Raw genomic sequence first — 21,044 nt, forward strand, 5'->3', positions numbered from 1 at the left:
CCCAGGAACTCCCACTCCATAATGTGTTAAAAAAAGAAAAAAAGGAAGAAAGAATCAAAGATCACCTAGTGTGGATTCACAAGAATACAATGGTAGATGAAAACAACAAAAACCCCCAGAAAACTAAAACCTTAACCTTGACCCGCTTTTCGGAATCCATAACGGCATGTCTGTTCTGGGACAGAGCCCCGAGTTTAGCGGTGCAACTGCTCCTGTTTATGCGATCTGGCAAATGCACCCGGCATTTGTTGTTGCAACAGAATCAGATCCGTAAAATCCTGGAGCAGCGGGCTTCCATCTCCTGCTACCTTGAAGGGAAATTCCTGCTCTGAAAGGGAGCTGTCTTTCTGAGGCAAAAAGTTAAAAAAAAAAAAAAAAAGCAATAAAAAATATGCAAAAAGCTTTTCCTGATGCCTCAGAAGAACCCAGGCACGCTCTCGCTCTCAGCCAGCTCCTGGCGCTGGGGGAGCTGAAAGCACTTGTGGCTGACCCACGTGTTCGGAGCAGGGAGAACAATGGCTGTCTTTGACAGCCTGTGATTATAAATTCTTTTCAGTGAGAGCAGCACATACTAAAACACTGAGATTCCAGCAGGAGAAAGGTCAGTCAAAGCCATCCTCACCCTCGTATTATAATAAAAGCCTTGTTCCCGCCAGTGTCTTAGCATTAATTACAATAGTCCAGGCTGATGAAAACAAAAATAACTCTGGCCACTCAAAGATAAACCTCAATTTAATCTTCCCCAGACGGTTGCTTAAAATTGGAGCTGTGGATGACATTGTTCTCATCTGCAGAGATTGGAATGTCACACTGTGGACTTCCTGGGATGCTCAGGAAAGTCCCTTCCACATTCCCAATGGAAAGAAAAAAATTCTCCATAGTCGAGATTTTTGGAAACTGTCTGTCTATACTGGCTAGTATGCCCAAGGGAGGCAATGCCTTTGTAGGAAGAGCCTTTGCCGGCTGCTTCTATCAATTATATCTAGATCCTGTGACACAATCCCCAGTGGGAGGCACTTGGAGGGGACGGAGTGGCTGTGATTCACAAGGCACACACAGGTTTTGCATCAAGCGAAGGGGAGGGGAGAGCACAGAAGGGCAGGGTTGAGAGGAGCGCCCTGCGGTCTCCACACCGAGGACCTGATTCATGCCCCTGAAGAATACGTTTTCAAGTGGCTTGGGTGAGTGTAGCCCACACAACTCTCCAGGGGAAGGCAGAAATTCCAGTTATGGAAATTAAGGTAGTTTACTTGTAGGTCAAAAGTTAACTAGGATTTGAACAAAAGCTGAGCCTGGAAAGAGAACTCATGACTTTTTCAGTACAGATCTAAATTGGATATGGTTTCATATTTAATTTTTCCAGAAAGGCAAATAATTATCTTGGATTATTTATCCACAGATTATAAGCCAAATGCTTAAAAATGAATATCATTTTTATTGAACACTTATTATATGTCTGGGGCTATGCATGATGCTTTTTATACATTTTATTATTTAATCTTCATACCTTCCCACCCCAGTGATGTGGTTAGCACTGTCCCCGTTTTACAGAAGAGAAAAGAATCAGAGAGAAGTAGTAACCTGAATAAGGTCACACAGTAAGCACCAAAGCTGTGATCCCAACACAGGCCCCTGCTTCTAAATCCCAAGGCAAAACCTAACAACATTTGATCAACACTGGTGTAGTTACAGGTCACCAGACTACAAATATTGGGAAAGAGAGGCAGGTTGGGGCAGTTTAGAGGAGGTCAACAGCATGTCTTAGAAGTCTGGCTGACTGGGTTTAAATCTGGGCTCTACCCCTTGTCAGCTGTATGACCTTAGCCGAGTTCTACTACCTTGCCCACTCTCAGTTTTCTCATCTGTAAAATGGGGCTAATAATAACATCAATTTCACAGGATCGCTGGGAGGGTTAAGTGTTACTCTATGGAAAACATTCAGAAAAACACCTGATGTATGCTGAGTGCTCAAAATGTGTTAGCTATGGTTATAATTACTACTATGTATTCATCTGTGTATATAAATAGCAATATATAAATTGCACAAAATTTATAAATGTAGTTAAAAATACAACCATGTAGTTATACATACATTGAGACTCTTTGGTCTTCATCTTCATTTATATCCTATATCTAGATGCTTTGGTACAATTTCCCAATAGGGAGGGCAGATGCTCAGGTAGCTGAGCCACTAGTTTCATCCAGAAATGACAAAATTTTACAAACTGCTTGGGGTAGCAGCACAAAGATGGATCTTGAAGAAAATAATATCAAAAAGGCTCTCCCAAAGGCCCAAATGTTTCCCCCATTCCTACTCTACAGACCATAGGAGAAGAGAGAGGAAGAAAATGTCAACATCGTTCTTGGAACTTCAGCTCTTTCTCACAGTTAGTTATGGGAAAGAAAAACAGAAAGGCCATTCTGTTCGTGACTGTGTAACAAGCCAAGAATAAAACCTTGGATGAAGTGAGAGCTGAAGGCTGAATGGTGTGGCCAGTTTGAAAAGTGAAAAACAGGCCACCATGGCCATCCTTGACCAAGCTCGTCCTATGGAACTTCAGGGTGAAGCAAGAAGCTGGTTCTTCCACCAGAAATAAAGAGGTAGACACAGCCAGATGGACAATCAGACTGAATTCTATCCAGTGACCCAGAGTTAAGCTTTACAGAGACAGCAGAAGATACAAAGCAACACGAAGGTAGTATAGTTTAAATTCTTCCTTATCTGGGTCCAGTTATGTCATTTGTGTTTTCACCTAGAAGCCCACCAGCATTCTGCCTTCTACAGAGAGAAGTCCAGGGAAGAAGATACGACTCCAATCTGATGTAAGTCCCATTTGTTTATTTTTTCTTTTGTTTCCCTTGCCGGAGGTGATATATCAGAAAAAAGTACTGCTACGAGAAATGTCCGAGATTTTACTGCTTATGTTTTCTTCTAGGGTATTTATGGGATTTGAGTCTCACATTTAAGTCTTCAATCCATTTTGAGTTTATTCTTGTTTATGGTGTAAGAAGGTGGTCTAGTTTCATTTTTTTTTGCACACAGCTGTCCAATTTTCCCAACACCATTTATTGAATAGACTATTTTTACCCTATTGTATGTTTTTGCCTCCTTTGTCAAATATTAATTGACTGCAGAGGCATGGGTTTATTTCTGGGCTCTCTATTCTGTATCATTGATCTCTATGTCTGTTTTTATGCTGGTACCATGCTGTTTTAATTACAATGACCTTGTAGTCTAGTTTGATATCAGGTAGCATGATTTCTCCAACTTCATTCTTTCTCAGAAGTTTTTGCACAGCAAAGAAAACCATCAACAAAATGAAAGACAACCCACTGAATGGGAAAACGTATTTGCCGATATATCTGATAAGGTCTTGATATCCAAAATTTATAAAAAACTTATAAAACTCAACACCAAAACCCCCCCCAAACAATCCAATTAAGAAATGCAAAGAACCTAAATAGGCACTTCTCCAAAAAGGACATACAGATGGCCAAGAGACACATGAAAAGATGTTCAACATCACTAATCATCAAAGAATTGCAAATTAAAACCACAATGAGATATCACTACCCACCTGTCAGAATGGCCATCATCAATAAATCCACAAACAACAAGCACTGTCAAGGACGTGGGAAAAAGAGAATCCCAATGCACTGTTGGTGGGAATGCAGATTGGTGCAGATACAGTGGAAAGCAGTATGGAATTTCCTCAAAAAACCAAAAATGGAACTGCCTTATGACCCAGCAATTCCACTTTTGGGAATTTATCAAAAAAAAAACCCCAAAACACTAATTCAAAAGATTATATGCACCCCTATGTTCATTGCAGCATTATTTATAATAGGCAAGATTTGGAAGCAGCCCAAGTGTCCATCAGTAGATGAGTGGATAAAAGAAGCTGTGGCACATTTACACAATGGAACACTACTTGGTTGTAAAAAAGAAGGAAATCTTACCTTTTTCAACAGCATGGATGGAATCAGGAGATTATGATGCTAGGTAAAATAAGCCAGTCAGAGAAAGACAAGTACCCTATGATTTCACTTATATGTGAAATCTAATGAAAAAATAGAAATAGATTCATAGATATAAGAGAACAGGTTGACAGCTGTCAGAGGGGAAGGGGGTTGGGGGCTGGGTGAAAAAGGTAGAGGGATTAATCAAAGAAAAAAAACTCAGACACAGACAACAGTATAGTGATTACAAGAGGGAAAGGGGGCAGGGGGGCAGGTAGAAGAAAGTAAAGAGGGGATGAATGGTGATGGAAGGAGGACTGACTTCGGTAGGTGAACACACAATGTAATATACAGATGATGTAGTATAGAATTGTATACCTGAAGCCTATATAATTATATTAACCAATGTCACCCCAACCAATTCAATAAAGAAGAATCCAATCTGTCCGCTGTGCTAATTGCTAGTTGCCCCAGTAAAAGTGTGTAAATGAATGGGGTGAGAACAACCAGCTTCCATGACATTTTTGAATGATTTCACTTATCTGTTCTCTTCTCATTCCCTTTTGTCAGAGATAATGAGAACTAGCGAGTGTTGGTGGATGGTTTTTGGTATCTGAGAAACTCCAGATGCTTCTGCTTTACCACCCAACATTTTCTGCTTCCTTTGTGATTTATAAGGTGTCTCAATACTATTCTGTAAGGTTTCCAGGTCTACTTTTCCAGCCTGATGACCCATCTCCACCCACCACACTCTGGATGGGGAAGCTGCATGTTCCATGGATACTTCCTGAGCACCAAGTATGTGCCAGGCACTGTCCTAGTGCTGGGAACACAACGTTCTATAAAACTGACAAACACCTCATCCTCATGGACCGTATGTTCTAGTTAGGAAGACAAAATACAAACAGCCAAAAAGATATATGAATACAAATCCGGGTGGTAAATATCACTGAAAAATAGGGCAGGTTAAAGGAAGAGAAGTCGATGGTGGTTGCTATGTTGGGCTGGGGTCTGGGCTTCTCTATCACACTCCCTCTCTTTATCCCGTTGGTCTGGTTAACAATCCCCACTTCCCGAAACGGTAGTGGTGTAGGCCAATCGTGGTACCCCTTGCCCCTGGTCACAGTGGCTAGTTCAGAAAAAGGACCCACACTGGGTCAGAGTACACCCCTAGGAATTTTATAGCTGGGACTAGGGGAAAGAACCCCCTGCCTTTCTGGGCAAGTAGCTAGAAGCAGGAAATCCTGGGGATGCTGCTGGCTATGTTCCCTGATGTGAGGGAACGTTTGCCTCTTGGAGGAGAGAATGAATTCAAAGAGAGATAGGAAGAGATGAGGGAAAGGCAGAGAGAAGAACAACTTAGACTGTTGACTTTCTAATTTCAGTCTCTGAGATCCCAAAGGCCATCTTGTCCCCCTGGGTCTCCCTTCCATCTCTATTCTCATATTAATTTCCCTTTGTTCGGTGTAGGTGTTCCCCCCTTTGGAAGACTTCTGCTGACATACCCAGGCTCAATGAAAGGCCGCTGTCACTATGCCTTCAGAGACCTTTTTTGGATATAGCAATAGCAACCTACTATGAGTACCTACTATGTGCCAGACACTTATGGCAAGGATTCTACATGTTCTACTTGTATTACAGAACTTAACGAGTTGCACCATAGTCAATTATCTTTATGCACATTTCTCCCAATAGAAAAATGAACATAAAAAATTTCTGGCTAGTCTCTTTTGTGAAAGAAAAAATTTTAATTTCAAATTTACTTCAGCCTATATATGTGCAGAAGAGATGATGGTGGTCCCTCCACATCTGTTCACTATTCCTTTGCCAGGGAAAATACCCACAGTTTTTAGCTGAGATAAAATCTACTTTTCCCAGGTCTTTTCTTACAGCTAGCTATGGATGTGTCACCAAGTTTATCGGGTCAACAGAGTGTGAGCAGAGGCGTAGTGTATGGCTTCCCCAAAGTGTGTTCAAAGGGAGGACGTAGGCCCTTCTTCTCCTCCCACCTTCCTCCTGACTCAGGTATGGACATGGGGGCCAAAGCTCACAGTCTTCTTGAAGCAGCAGGTGAGGAGCTGTGGGTTGACTGTGACAGCGAACAGACGGAAGGAGGCTGGTCCTCAATGATCACCAGCCCAGCTCGGCCCTGGACCGCTCACGTCCAGACCTCATGTACAATCTGTGGCTTTGAAATAAAATTCTGTCTTATGGAAGCCACTGCTAGACTTCTCTGCATTTCCCAGTTGAACCCAATCCAAATTGAGAACATGAAATGATATGTATTCCAGATTAACTACTATTTCCAGGTATTGGATAGACCTGTGAAGTTCAGGTCAGTTACGCTCTACCTTATATAGAAATATGGGACTTCCACAGCTGGCCCCCGTCCTGTGACATTATCTATAGTCATTAAACAGGGCAACAGCTGTTCACAATAACAGGCCATTTCAAGGCAGCTGAAATAACTAATTGTCTCAATAGAAAGCAAAGCTAGGAAAGTTGAAGAAACCACTAACTGTTCAGATTGTAGAGGGGCTGGACTAGTGGTAAGAAATGCCAATAACAAGAATCAATCAGGTTCCAGGAGCATCCCTCAGAGGAAGTGTGAGGCAGAGCTTTTAAATATGCGGTTTAAAAGAGATGACCCATAAAGCATTATTCAAGTCCAAAATTTAATATATACAAAAAGTTTAGATTTCACAAACCAAGACTGGGCCTGTACCGGATTCGTACTTTCTCTGACAACACAATTAGATGAAAAATTAAAGGATAAATAATACTTAAGAGATACTAAGAGATGATGTGTTGTGCTTAATGGAGTGGGTACCTTTGTGTTATTTTTTTTAAAAAAGAATTTAGGTTTAAAACTTTGTTTACATGTATTACAACCAATATGAAAGCTTTGTCCATTTATAAAAATGTGAGCCAGACTAGCTCAAGGCAAATGAGAAGAACAGTGAGGGTTATTAGCTTGAATTCAAGGGAAAAAATCCTAAATTATTAGAAAGTTGGAGCAAATTCTTGCTTTCAGTACTAAAAGAAAAATTTTAAAGCAAGGAATGTCTCTCAGTGAGGTCTCATTAGTACATTTAGTTTGTGTGTTTGAGAAAAAAGAAGAGCAAGGTCTTAATTGATTTCACCACAATGTGGGCCTTGTCCAAAACCCAGGAATGCTCTCGATTGCAAGTGAGCCTTACCTATTCACCGAGGCTGGTTGGGTGGGGCTTCTCTCGAGTAACACTATATCCTAGTACTTTGAATGAGTTAACCTATACTTCTGAACCTTAAAAGGGAACACACAGAGAGGCACACATAAAACGTGCCACTGTTTCCTTGACAACCCCCTACCGTAGGTCTTTCCCATAACCAAATAAGCAAAACTTTAAGTATTGTAAAAAAATTTTTTCAAAATGTCCAGCTCATTCAAATGCAATGGCCATGAAAGGCACATCTTAAAAGAGAATGTGTCTAATTGTCAGAGCCTGTCCAGGGCGGATGCCCAGGCAAGAAGTTGGCTGACGTTACCTCACCCACACCAAGGCCCTGACGGGTAAGCAAAATGACCTTTAGGACAAAAGTGCAAAACAAGTCTTCATTTTTGTATAATGCTGTATTGTTTAATCCAGGCATCATTCCCCCAAGAAAACAAGCACTGAGCTCTTTGGCACACAAAGCCATATACTGATGGATTGAATTTGCTCTTTTGGAATTACAGTTGGATGAGCTCAGATGTCCCATTCTCTGAAGGGTATAAAAGTTCAGGTAAGGGTGGAAAGCACGCGGCCGTGATGTCATTGGTAAGGCAAGTGGTCGTTTCCTTAAGTGCGTGGCGTGTTTGGCCGGATGGTTCCACCACACAGAACTGGAATGACCTTAAAAACAAGCCAATGGGTTGCTTTCCCACCTTGTCTAAACCTCATGAGTTAAAAAAGAAAAGCCAAGTTACCTTTCTCATCTGAGCCAGCAAGCCTTCGAACTCCTTCAAGTTCAGCGTCGTTCCACTATAGGACGCACAGCTGTTCGCTGCCTTTCCCAGCCAGTAAATGGTAACCAATACCTGTGAAATAAAACCACGCACAAGAGTGGGAGAATTTGCCCTCAAGAATTACTTTTAAACTAAGGAATCAATAATGTTCCACTGACAGGGAAGCAGGAAGGTGCTGAGAAATCACTTTGCATTTAAGAAACTAGATCAACAACAGGGCACAGGCTTTTGTTTGTTTATTTCTGGATTGAGAACTTATTTAACTAAAGAGACCCCCCCCCAATCTACCATTTTTATTTCTATTACAGTCATTAATTATTCTCTCAGAGACACACATACTAGCTTTCTAGCATTCTTTCTAGCAAGATATACAAGAGGCACTGAATGTATGGACTAAATATTACACTTGAACCATCAAAGTCAGAAGGAATAAGTTTGGAAATTAAGTTAAAAACACTTACATTTTTCAGCTTCCTACTATAATCAATGCTCCTAATTAAAGAAAAGGAAAAGAAAATATGATCAGAACAGCAGTTTCTTCACTCTGCTCTTCCCTTAAACACTTCTAGGAGGTAGTTGAGGTTAACTAGTATAATGAAACCAGGAAAATATAATGTTTTTAAGTCTTATGATTGTTATTTTAGGTTCTAAGTAACATGATTGAGACAACGCAAAGTGGGCTTAAAGGTCCATCGTGCACTGTGAAAAGTTGAGTGCTTTGTAACATCTGGAAAATGAATAATTCCATTTAAAACTAAGACTGTTTATATTTGTATTCTCAAAGCTTAACTGTTAAAGTAAAATTTTGCCTTAATTATAAACCACTGTCAAATGAAAATCTGATTGCACAAATATTTTTCATACAAGTACTATATATCCTCATCCGAGGACATTGTTTTCATTACTTTAGAGAGAGAGGAAGGGAGACAGAGAGAAAGAGAGAGAGAGAGAGAGAGAGAGAGAGAATGAGAGAGACAGAGGGAGACTTCAATGTAAGAGAAACACTGATTGGTTACCTTCTCACCCCCCCCCCCCCCCCCCCCCCCGCAGACCTGGGACCAAACCTGCAACCTGGGCATGTGCCCTGATGGGGAAATGAACCATGAACCTTTTTTTAAACAAAGTTCTAAAACCTTAATTAAATAGACTTGAAAAGATATGTGAAAGATATGTATAAGGACAAATATTTGTCTTTTTCTGCTATGGACATAAATTTGTGTTTGGAATTAGCTACAAGCAAGAAAATATGTGTATTATGTTGAAATATACACACGTGTATTCTTAAATATACATAAATATTTATTCTCAAACTATAAACAAATAAGTTAGTTGGTGGTACTTTCTAAATATTCATACAGTGAAATATAAAAATTTCTCCAAAATTATTGCAAAGTTCCTTTAACATGTCAACAAGTAGATACTAGGATATTGTGTGTGTGTTTTTTCACAGTAACTTCGGGTGGGGAGACAGGAGGGAGAAGGCAAACTACTGTATGATCCGGTCAAGATTCCTTCAAGTGTTTAGACTCCAGCTACTTCCTTGCTGCATATTCTGACCCAAAGTGCATATCAATGAATAGGTGCACAATTTTAAGTCAATTCAAGTTTGAAGAAATAGAAAACAGTGGAGTACATACTAAGATAAACCCATTGGTCCAATTCGGATTACAGTAAGGGAATATTTTCATGTTCCCTCCTTTTAACAGAAAAAATGATATGCCATTACATCATGAATGATATGTCGTATTTGCTGGGATTTTTTAAAATGTAACAAAAACAGATAAAAACAAAAAATCTATAAAAGATTCAACATTTTTATAAAAGACAAGTTAAGAACAGGGCACGCAAAACTTTCTCTGCACTGACAATAAAAGTTCATTGATTAAAACTATGACCCAGTTCTAAAAATATCATGTTTGGCACATAGTAGGAGCTCACAAAATATCCACTGAATGACTTCCATACAGCAATCAATTATGTGAACATGCTTCCAAATTTTTCAGAGCAACACACAGGAGCAATGCAAAGCCTGGGCTCATTTTCATCCGATGGTTTCGATCCCTGGAAGGATACTTGCCGCGTGCCCTCTGACTGTGCTTTTTTGCCCCTTCGAGGTTGTCTGGCATCCATTACAGGTGGAGCCCACTCAATTACACATGCGGTAATCATTTGCAGGCTTTTCCTTTTTTTTTCTTTTTAGTCTGCTCAAGTTACTGCTCAAAAAAATGTAAGAAAAATTACTTCCAATGGAAGCTAAACTAATGAGTGTTTTTTAAAAAACAATTTCAGAAAAGCATCAAAAATTTTTCTATGACATCTACCCCTATAACGTATTGCTTATGGTATTAATTGGTGTCAGGGGGGTGTTCTCCAGCTCTACTAGTGTTCTGCTCAACTCTCAGAGGAAAAAGCAGAGACATACAGCAGTTCTACTTTGATCTACGAAAGCTGTAAAACGTAGATATGGTCCAAATGTCTCACGTACAGTGCCAAATTAACCAGCACCATTTACAGAAATGTTGTAAGCAGAACGCTCATCTGTGCCCCATTCTCACTAAAACCAGAAGCAATTTTCTAAGTACTGTAATAAATTTATGGCATAATTTTATTATAAAATTATTTATGTTCTAAATATTCCTACAGTGAAATAAAAATTTTTCTCCTTAATTATTCCAAGTTTGACATCCTCCCATGCTTGTGGACTGCCCTTCCCACCACATTCGTCCCTGTTCATTGCCCTTCTACCACACTGGCTACTTTTCGTTTTAAATATCATGTTGGTTTCTCTTCCCCAGATTTTCTACATGCTCTTCCTCTGCACTCCATGCCTTACAGATCTCTGCATGGCTGGCTCTTGCTTCCCATTCATGTCTCAGCCCTCAGATGAAATGCCGCCTCTTCAGAGAGGCTACTCTTGACCACCTCTGGACTGGTTACTATCTTCTTTTTGTTCAGTTTTATTGAGATATAATCAACATATAACATTGTATAAGTTTAAGGTTTACAACATGATGATTTGATATATCCATTAGTATGATAGTCACTATCTTTCACATCATCTCTATTTACTTCTCAGCACTTACCACTTCCTACAATTTCTTTTGTATTTAAGTAGTTATTCCTTATTGGTTGACACGGGGTGTGAATTCCACGTGAACAGGAGACATTGGCTATCTTGACCACTCTGGTTCTCTGGGGCCTGGAAAGTGTCTGACATAGAGTAGCTGCTCAACAAATATTTGTTGAATGAAAAATGATAGTGTCACAGGGAAATATGATGGAAAAGTATTGCCCAAAGAGAGTATTATTGCTCAAGTGAAGGAAAAATTAAAAAGGGAAGAAAATGAGGAGAAGAAATGCAAAAAGGAAGATAGAAAAACAAGATAAAGAAGGGAAGGGGAGCACAGGGAAGAGGAGGAGAGGAGAAAAAGACAGAAAGAGAAAGAAAAAGGACAGGAAACAATAGGAGGAGGGGAAGCTGGGACAGTAACTGAGAAGTGACTATGTCTCTGTGCCACTGGTCTACATGACTTTTTCCCCTTTAGGTTGCTTTCTGTGCCTTTGAATTAAAGTCTCATTTCTCAGAAATTGGTTGAGAATCATCTTCTCAGATCTGCACTGAGCAAATTTTAGCTTCTCTTTGGATGACAGACCTAGAAAGATACAGATGGAAGGCTAGACCCCCAAATTCCTGATACCCAGCTTTTTGTAAATAAGCAGGAAAGGTACTAAGAGTTCTGAATGTCTAAAACCAATCTCAGAGTTCTCCTGGCTTGGTAACATACTGATTTAAAGTAGCTCTAAAAAGCAAATAAATATGTCAAAGTGAATTTTCTCCCACCTTCCAAGCCATGTCTGTATGACTAATTATTATGATGTTGCATAGTTACTAGTTACTATTGTTTCTGGTCACTTGCCACCAGGTGAAACTACAAGTGTGAGATGAGGCAGAACCTGAAACAATTTCCTAAAATAAACAGAATTTATGGAGGCTGGGTACAATAATAAATGGAGCATGTGATGACTAAAATGAGGTTTGTGGTGGTTTCCATATTCAAATATCATAATTTTTACTCTGTTATTTTTGCCCTGAACCAACATTTTTCCATGAGAAATATTAAAGAAAGGCACATTAACAACAGAGAAGTAATTTTACATAATCAATCATGGCTGGCTCTCTCATTTCCAGTCACAAATCATAAAATCCAATATAAACTCCTAACTTAATTTCACTCAGTAGTTTCCATTTTCCTTCACCATTTAAAAAAATCAGTATTGTCAAATAATATAAAATTAACAGCTCCGGTTTTTGGCTTCTTTCCCTTTTCTGTTTTTCTATGATAAAATAATCTGAAATTAATCAAAAGACGTATAGCCAATCTGCAGACCCTGTCCATGTAATTAAGCTTATTATTAAGGTATATTCGTGCCAAACATTATTTGACTAAAGTGAACATGTTTTATATGAAACCTGTAGAGTCCAAAGGACTTCTAAACTACAGGAAAACGATGTCTACCGTCTCATAAGGACTTTTTTCTCATTACTCCAGTTATGATCTACTTCTTCACAGAGAAGCACAAGGCCTTTTCTCCTACTCTGACATTCTTTCCCTAGAGTTCTTTGGCCCCAGACATGGCTCATTGAGTAGATACAGTCAACAACAGCCAACTGGCCAATGATCCATCTTCAAAGAACTTGATCACTGACACACAGGAGAAAACAGTTACAAATGTAAATGAAGAAGAGATTTCTCCATAATCTATTGCTCTCTTTGCATAATAAACAGAGTTCAGATCTGTTTACCAAGTTTGCAGTCTTCCAAGAGCCTATTGAAACGCTCCAAATGGAGCCAGTCAAAGCTTTTTGTCCAACACACACAGATTCTGTGCGTATTTCTCTCTGGCTTCTCCCTCCTTGAAGTTTCACCTAACATTTTTCTCCTTCTCTTCAACCTCCAATCTCTATAGGAGTGATGTTTTGCATTTCAAAAGCTTCTATTTGAGCAGAATGAAAGCTATACACAGAGGGGAGGTCAGTGTGTCTTGGTTTGAAAGCTTGATTTTTTACCTTCACATTTTTATTTTATTAGGCATGCCCAACTGTCTGTCTCTTAAACCTTAAAACATCATCACAAAACTGCAAATCAAACCATAAATGGGCTTCCCTTAGACATAAATCGTGCACCACTTACTTGACCGTTGCTCTGTTGGATGTATCTTGTAGGTCACTAGGGTCAAAAAGTTGAGATTCTTTAAGGCCGAGCTCTTTACAACCTCTCAAGAATAAGATGAGATTGTCCTGGAAGGAAGAAAAGAAATCCAGGTCTGTATTATTTATATTATCTTTATGAACCACCAGCCCCTTCTCTTTAATAGTCCAAATCACCAGAGGGATATCAGTCGGTAAGGCAGCAAGAGTCAGGTCTAAACCATGGTGTGTCAAATAAAAAAAAAAGACGTACTTTGTTAGGCTATGCTGGAGGAAAGAGACTCTTCAAATTTCTAAACCCACAGCCACGCCACATTCATTTTTCCTTTACCGTAACACATTGTTGTAAAATTGCAAGTAAAATATCATTGGAAAGCAGACCTCAGCATCTTTGGCGGGAATGATATTCCCAACCCAGATATTCCCTATTGTAAACTTTTGTCTTAGAATCTGGTTCAAAATTTATATAAAACATTGGTTTTACTAGCTGAGTGTTCATCTTCAATAAGGTTTTTTTTAATCAATCATCTAAAATGCATTCATTATCAGTGGGTTTTCACTGATAGCACCTTTTTGTGGATAATAAACTGAATTAAATGGGAAAAATCTAGACTTAATTGGGAAGGGAAAGAGGGATGAGGAAAGCTTTTGAAAATAATGCATAAGACCCTCCTCACAGTGCAAACTTCCTCCAGCAGGCATAAAAGTACTTCGAACCGGCAGAGGAGCAGGCGCAGTGGACAGTTAGGGAGGGTTCTGGTCTTCCTCTGTTGGAAGTCATTAAAAGTAAACAAATGGCTCTGGAAGGGACTGCAACTGTGGTCATCCTGTTGGAACTCCAGGGTGTTAGCAGCAGGTTCTATAACGGAGTGTAGGCTGGGAGGCCCCAGGGCCCCGCAAAGGGGGGATCTGTAATGGGGTCCAGAACTTGAGGCATCCGGGAATATAGGATAATAGGCCTGGCTGGGGGAAGAGAGACATGAAACAGGGCCATCGAGAGTTATTTTGCAGGGCAGCTTCATACCTGATATGCAAAAATGGTTATTTTGCATATCAATAACAGCAGACTGATCTTCCAGCCTGAATGGAGCCAGAAAGCATGCAAAACTTTGACCCTTGATGTAACTAGGAGGCAGCTCCCCCTGGTTACAGCACCTGCGTGATAGCTTGGAGATGGTTCCCTCCATGCCACGGGGCCACACCTGCCCCGACTACCTATGGCAGCCAAGAAAGGCTGAAAGTATGGGAGTGCTGGCAGGTGTAGCTGACTGTGGGAGGAGTCAGAAATGGGGTTACAGAAGAGGTTCCAGACTGGGATTTAAACAAAGGGTGGGCCACCATGTGGGACAGAGATTCTGGGAGACAATGGAAGGACAATACGAGACCATGGGGAAGGGAAGGGGCGAAAGGAATCTCATTGGTGGGCCATGAGGAGTTACTGTGTGGTTTTGGATTCAGAACTAGAGATCCTGGCGACACAGCTGATGGTTCTGGGGACTGTGGGAGACCTGCCCAGCTGAGCATGAATTAGTGGGAGGAACTGGGAGTCTAGCTGAGCTATGGATCTCTATTTCTTTTTCCTGAGATATGGTACCTTTGACTGGCCTCGTTGAGCAAAGGGGGGAAGGCAGGGCTGTGTGTGTGTGTTTGTGGGTGTTTTAAAGGGACTTTGGGATTTTAACAGTGACATTCTGCCATTACTCTAAACCTGTATAACTTCTGAATAAATAGTTCCTTTCCTTTTACCAAACTCTGGCATTGAGAGCCACAGTTCACATCAGCAGCAGGCAAAGATGCACCTAGAACAGAAAGACCCTGGTGGAGGGGGGACTTGTTTTGCTAACAGTATCTGTGCTCCCCCACAGGTCCATTCGGTAACAGTTCAGCAGTTACAAGTCTCTGTCCTCTTCTTAAAAGACTTCTGACAAGCTAGCTGACCCTATCGGTTAGTGAAATTATAGGAGAGGAATGATAAAAGTTGGCTCCAGAAGCCACATCAATGTGAATCCATCTGAATACTCTAAAAAGATGCTACAAAAATCTGAAATGATGGTGGTGGTTACAGAATCATGTATTCCCCCGAGAGCAACTCAACAAAGCGAACAGCAGAGTTCTTCTCAACTATCCAGTGTGTGGGCAGGATTCCAAGACAACCCCCAAGAATCCCACCCCCCGCTGTATACACCCTGTATAACCCCTCCCCTTGAGTGCCAGCAGAACCATGAACGTGAGGGAATATCCCTCTGTGATCATGTTACTAACCAGTTGGCTTGCAGTCAATCAAAAGAAAGATGACCAGATTGGGCCTGACCTAACCAGGGGAGCTTTTAAACAAGGGAAAGTCAGAGTTCTGGGCGGCCGTGAGTTCTAAAGCTGTACGAGATGCATTCTGTCAACAACCTCATGAGCTTGGAAGAGGTTTGGACAAAGCTCAAATAGGACCTCAGCCCCCGCCCATACCATGATTTCAGCCCAGTCCGTTCCTCTGAATACAGAAAGTAAGATAATAAATGGGTGTTGATTTAAACAGTGTGACGTTTATAGTAATTTTCTATTCAGGAATTAAAAAAAAAAAACACCTAGGCTCAAAACCACACGAACAATAGGAATAAACTGCTAACATTTAACATTTATTTAGCCTTTTTTTATATGCTAAGCATTCTTCCAAGAGCTCTACATCTACTAACTCATTTAACCCCTGCACACCCTAGTGATGTAGGTACTACTTTCATCCTCATTTACGCATGAGCAGTCTGAGGCACAGACCAATGAAGCACCTTGTCCAAGGTCACATAGCCAGCAAAGGATGAGGATGCAAAACAACGTGGCCTAGATGAGCAGCTCGAGCATCAAATCTGAGGTCAGCACCAAAGGAAGATGATGCTGTGGAGTTGGGGGCTGCTTGCAGAGGGCCTAGGAGGCCATGGAAGGCAGGCTATGCAAGTCACAGAGGGACTGTGATCTGGAAATGAATGCCTAGATCCGCAGCAGAAGAAGACTGCGGGCAGGCCTCTGGGGTGGTAGACAGGGTGGAGGAAGGACTTAAGAGGAACAAGATAGGAGACAGGGACACCAATGAGATACTACAATCTCACTGTCCCCCCCTCAGCCCTTCTCGGAATGCGCTCTTTCCTGCGTCCCTGGACTTTTTCAGCAGGCGAGATGTGCCATCATTCACAAGACCTGTGTCACTCGCAAGGCCTCTTGTAGACCGACAATGAGCTGGTCATCGTCTGAAGTCATCCACTCCCTGGCCACCTCTCCTTCAATTACTTTGCACGTTTTAAAATGATCAAGTTTCTCCTTGGAGTTTCTCTATGTTCCCTCCCATCTCCAGAGATTTATAGATGTTCAGGTAAGTTTTTCCAGGGCATGCAACTATATTGCTGGTTGGCTTGTGAGCTCTGAGGGCTTCCTGCCCAGAGGAAAACAAAGGCTGTGTCCTGGTACTCTCTAGGAATCATTTGGGACCACAATGAGAGGACCAGACCTGGAACTACCATCTAGTCCCCTAAGAAGCACATGACTGGGGCACCTCAGATTCTCAAGAAGGACAAGGAGGCTGGGTGCGCTTTTGTATGCACACCCAGATGCCCAGAAGCCCAGATGCGTGTCTGAGCTCTGGGCTGTGTTCAGCACGCAGACTGCAAACACAAAAGCGCTGTGTTACCAGCCAGGCTGAACAATTTGGGCTGGGAGATTTAACTAACTACAGGTCTCCTTCCAGCTCCTTGATGCAACCTAATGATGCTGGAGGGGAGCCAGACCCCAGTCAGGAGAAAAGCCAGAAGGAAGAACCCTCCAGCCAAGAGCTAACAGGGGCAGCCACCAGAGCGGGCAGGAAGGACTGTGCCTTTAATTACATAAAATGCAACTTGCAAATTCCCATCTGCCTTGCTCTTCGCACTGAGATTTTTCCACATTTATAATTCCAAGCAAAACTCACATAGTAGTGTTTCAGCTTCAGAAGCCAAGCAGGACAACAGCATCGCAATTCCAAGGGAGAAGTGGAAGACACTGATTTACGACAAGGAGCACTACAGTTAGCTCTTACTAATGCAGTATTACAAACGTGTTGTGATTTTGTAGGGCTTCAAAAGAAGTTCTTTAAGACTCTTCAAAAAAGTCAAATCCATGAAAAAGCAAAACTGGAGATTAGAGAGAGGGGATGACCAAACGGGGTCCGCACTTGGTTGGACTGGGTCCTTGATGCAAAAAGGAAAAGTAAACAAGGCTATAAAAGTCCAAATTAAATATTAAAATTGTCCAGTTTTAAATAGTGCATATTTAAATGTAACATGTAAATATTTAAATATAACATCTAGCATGTGCTTTTCCAGTTACTGTAACATGTTGGATGGCATTACTGAATGAATGTTCATTTTCTTAGGCATGATGATGATGAGATTGTGGTTATATGAAAGAGTGCCTTTATTTTTAAGCAAATATGTGAGTTATTAGGGGTGAGTTATCACAATGTCTATAACATAATTTCAAATGCTTCAGGGGCAAAAATGTGACTTTGTGCATGCATATGAGAGAGAGAGAGGAAGACATAGACAGAAAATGAATGTGTCGACCTGTCACAAAGGAAGAGATCCAGCAAATATAGCAAAATGTCAACAATTGGTGGATCTAGCTCAGGGGCTGACAAACTTCTGTTAAGGGCCACAGGGTCAATACGGCTTTGCGGGCCGGTGCGGCCTCTGTCAAGATGACTTGCCTCTGTTTTGCAGCCAGACAGCGACCACATAATAAATGGGAGTGTCCGCACCGCCACGCCCTTATTTACAGAAGCAGGCACTGGGCCGCATCGGGCCCAGAGCCGTAGGCCACAGGCCCTGTCGCAGGGAAATGATGGTGCCTTCACCCAGCCATTCTTTTGACTTTTCTGTACATTTGAAAGTTTTCAAAAAAAATTTTTGAAAAAAAGAGTTTTTAAATTTGTGGAAATGTATTCAACTACATGGGGTGATGACTTCATTGGCAAAACTAGCTTCATAATATTCAAGGAAAAAGCTCCCTCACCTCAGAGACTACGACTGCCACGTCACTGAGGTAAATGTCGAAGGACTACTGAGGGGAAGTTACCATTTCTGGCTAACTGGAAAGTACTGTCACATGAGGCTCCGTCCAACACAGATGCGTAACGTAAAGCTCCTAACAGAGCCCATTCTGTGCTGGGCTAATGGGAATCTATGGATTTACACCGCTGTTCATGTAACCCCCACCACGCACTCATTCCTCCCTGGTCTTGGCCCTGTGGTTTCCCACTTCATTGATGTGTGGGCCTGCTGTGTGTAGGGAAACATTCCCCAGGGGCCCGGTGTTGAGGCCTGAGTTCCCCACCCTCACGGGACCTCTTCTCTGAATAAGTCCTTGTACTTTGCTCTCCTCCCTTCTCACGCCAAAGATAAGACGAAGGAAGGCCCAGGATGGTCTCTGCTCCCAGAATGCAGCAGTGTCCCTAGCATATTTAGGAACTCACTAAATATGTACAATAAAATGGGCGCTAAGTTCTAGGTGCTCATAAGATTGGGAAAAAAAACCCACCAAAATTCTTTACCCTCGTGGAGCTGACATCCTAGTAGATAAAATACTAAGAGCTCATTAAAAAGTATCTTATCTTCAAGATTAATTTTCATGATCCATCCAATAGCTGGAATTGTTCAACATACACATAAAACCGATGCCTGACTTCAAATTAGACAATGGAAATGAGAAGCCACAAATACGTCCAGGAACAGGGCACAATAGCTTTGGAGTCAGAAGGACTCTAGTTGGAATCCCGGCCTCATCCACGTATGAGTGATGTGACCTTGGGCACAGTTCCTCGCCTTCCTGATCCTCAAATTTCTATTCTGAAGGATGGGGGATGCCATCAGCCTGACGGGGACATCAGAACCACAGAAAATGTATATTGAGAACACAGCCCAGTGTCTGCTACCTTCTGGGACACTCAGTATATGGAAGTTATTATTATGACATTATTGTCAACTCAGGTCAAGAAAGGACCACGGAAGGTGAGAAGAACAGTTTATCTGCTCAGGAAACACGGAGACAGTGTGTTTGTAGAGCCCTTGCCAGCTACATGGCAGATGGTACCAAAAAAACCCCCAACTAGTTGCTGTTATTGTTGGTTGTTGTTTAGTCACTGTTACTGACTGCCCACTTGGTCCCTTCACACAGGCAGTGTCAAACTCAGGCGCAGGCTACGTACCAAAAGTCCATTTGTAAGGAGGTTGCTTGTAAGCCATCATTTGTAATATCCCAGAGAAATAACCTTTACAGAGCGGTTCCCAGTTTAGATCAGAAAAGCCTACTTCATCTAAAAGTGTCCCTGATGCAGGGTAAAAATTACATTATGGAACCTAACCGCTGAGCAGACCAACATTTCACTGGGGAATTGTATTCAGAAATGCCAGCCACATGTCTCTCTCGGTTGTAGTTTGGCCCAACACAGCACCATGGGAGGAAGGGGCAAGAATGAGAGGGGAAGAGTGCCAGCAAGTCATTCCAGCGCAGCCCCCCAGGACACATCACTGCCTCGCCCAGGCCTTTCTCCCTCTTGTCTTCAGGAGGCAAGCAAGGACCTGCTTGCCACCTTCCCTTTTCTGCAGCTGCCATTTCCAACTGGAAAGGGGTCTCTCTTTCCTTGATCCACTGCAGAGTAGCACACAGCTTTCCGGCTCTGGGGAAGGCACCAGCCCTCAGGGGTTCTCTAGGGAAACCAGACAGGTAGTGAGAAGCCCCCTTCTCTGCACAATCTCCTTGGCTTTATTGCCTTTATGACCACAGGGAAAGGTCAACCTGCCAGTGGGTGTGGAGCTCACAGAAAGGGAAGGGAATGCTCATCTGAGTTTCAAATGAATCCAGATTCCTGTACTGCCAGGTATTTAAAATGCAACACATATAAAACATCCATATAGTTTCTATAAATGAAAAGACTAGGTGGAAATATCCAAATGTAAACTGGGATTAATTACATCTGGTGAACTTATTAGTTTGATACATTTTCTATAATAAATATTTGCTTTAAATCTTAGTAAGAATTAGGATGCCTCAGAAAGATTTGCAAGTATATCAGAAAAGACCCAGATCTTTTTAGAAAATGAGTAACTAGCTCCAATGTTCCTCTTCCATTTGAAATACAAGGCTTCTTTTTAAACACAGTTTTTGTTAGGTTTCCTACATTTGAAGCAAACAAACTCCCTTTCACAGAAATGCAATTTTGAAATTCAGAACTGAAGGAATATATTACCAAAATATCTCCCGGAACTTCCCCCACAATTAGTAGAATTTGGGAATTTCCGGTACCTGCCTCTGTGTTCACAGTTGCTCTTGCAGCCTGTACAGATGGGCTCCAGCCAAGCTTGGCCGACGCCCAGCAACCGTCTGCACTGCCAGACCTGCGATGCATTTGTACTTGCCGGGAGCCCTTAATGAGGTTACCAGGCCTTTCACTGAGAAGCAAGAGGCAAGAGTGGCTGGTTCTGCCAGGAGGAATTCTGGGGAGGTTTAACTCGGAGGGTGGCAGCTGGGTGGCTGCTTGAAGGAGAGGGAGAACTTTTATGGGTGGGAAATGGGCAGAAGCATAGCAGCTGCAGAGGGAATGAAAGCTTGGGGAGGCGAAGCAAATCCTGAGAGGTTAGCTAGAGGAGGGTAGTGAGAGCCCTGCCAAGGATGTGGACTGTTCTCTAGACAGCAGGGAAGCCAGACCAGTGGATGAGGATGAACGGAGTCCCGAGACCTGACTGTCATTTCAGGAGAGTATGTCGGGTGCTAGCAAACAAGATCCAAAAGGTGGAGAGGGTCTGTCCAAGAGATGATTACAAGGGCTCAGGGAGAGATGTGGAAAGCCTGCATTTACCCAGAAGCAGTAAGAGC

At 41.9% G+C, this 21,044-nt stretch overlaps 1 protein-coding gene across 18 annotated transcripts in view; it reads right to left on the bottom strand.

Annotated features, from left to right (window-relative positions):
• LIMCH1 (LIM and calponin homology domains 1) overlaps positions 1–21,044 on the bottom strand; it is a 312,399-nt gene that overhangs the window by 83,863 nt on the left and 207,492 nt on the right. For 12 of the 18 annotated variants that reach the window (XM_045182628.3, XM_045182624.3, XM_045182625.3 and 9 more), the window contains exons 4-6: positions 13,141–13,247; positions 8,410–8,440; positions 7,910–8,020 (exon numbers count right to left, since the gene is read on the bottom strand). In XM_045182628.3, the coding sequence (XP_045038563.2) occupies positions 7,910–8,020; positions 8,410–8,440; positions 13,141–13,247 (249 nt within the window). Of the gene's footprint in view, positions 1–136; positions 518–7,909; positions 8,021–8,409; positions 8,441–13,140; positions 13,248–21,044 lie in introns of those variants that run through there. The other 6 variants (XM_024573591.4, XM_024573589.4, XM_045182630.3 and 3 more) reach the window with 3 other exon arrangements.

The sequence above is a fragment of the Desmodus rotundus genome, chromosome 4 (genome assembly GCF_022682495.2).
Source record: "Desmodus rotundus isolate HL8 chromosome 4, HLdesRot8A.1, whole genome shotgun sequence".
Classification (NCBI taxonomy): Eukaryota; Metazoa; Chordata; class Mammalia; order Chiroptera; family Phyllostomidae; genus Desmodus; species Desmodus rotundus.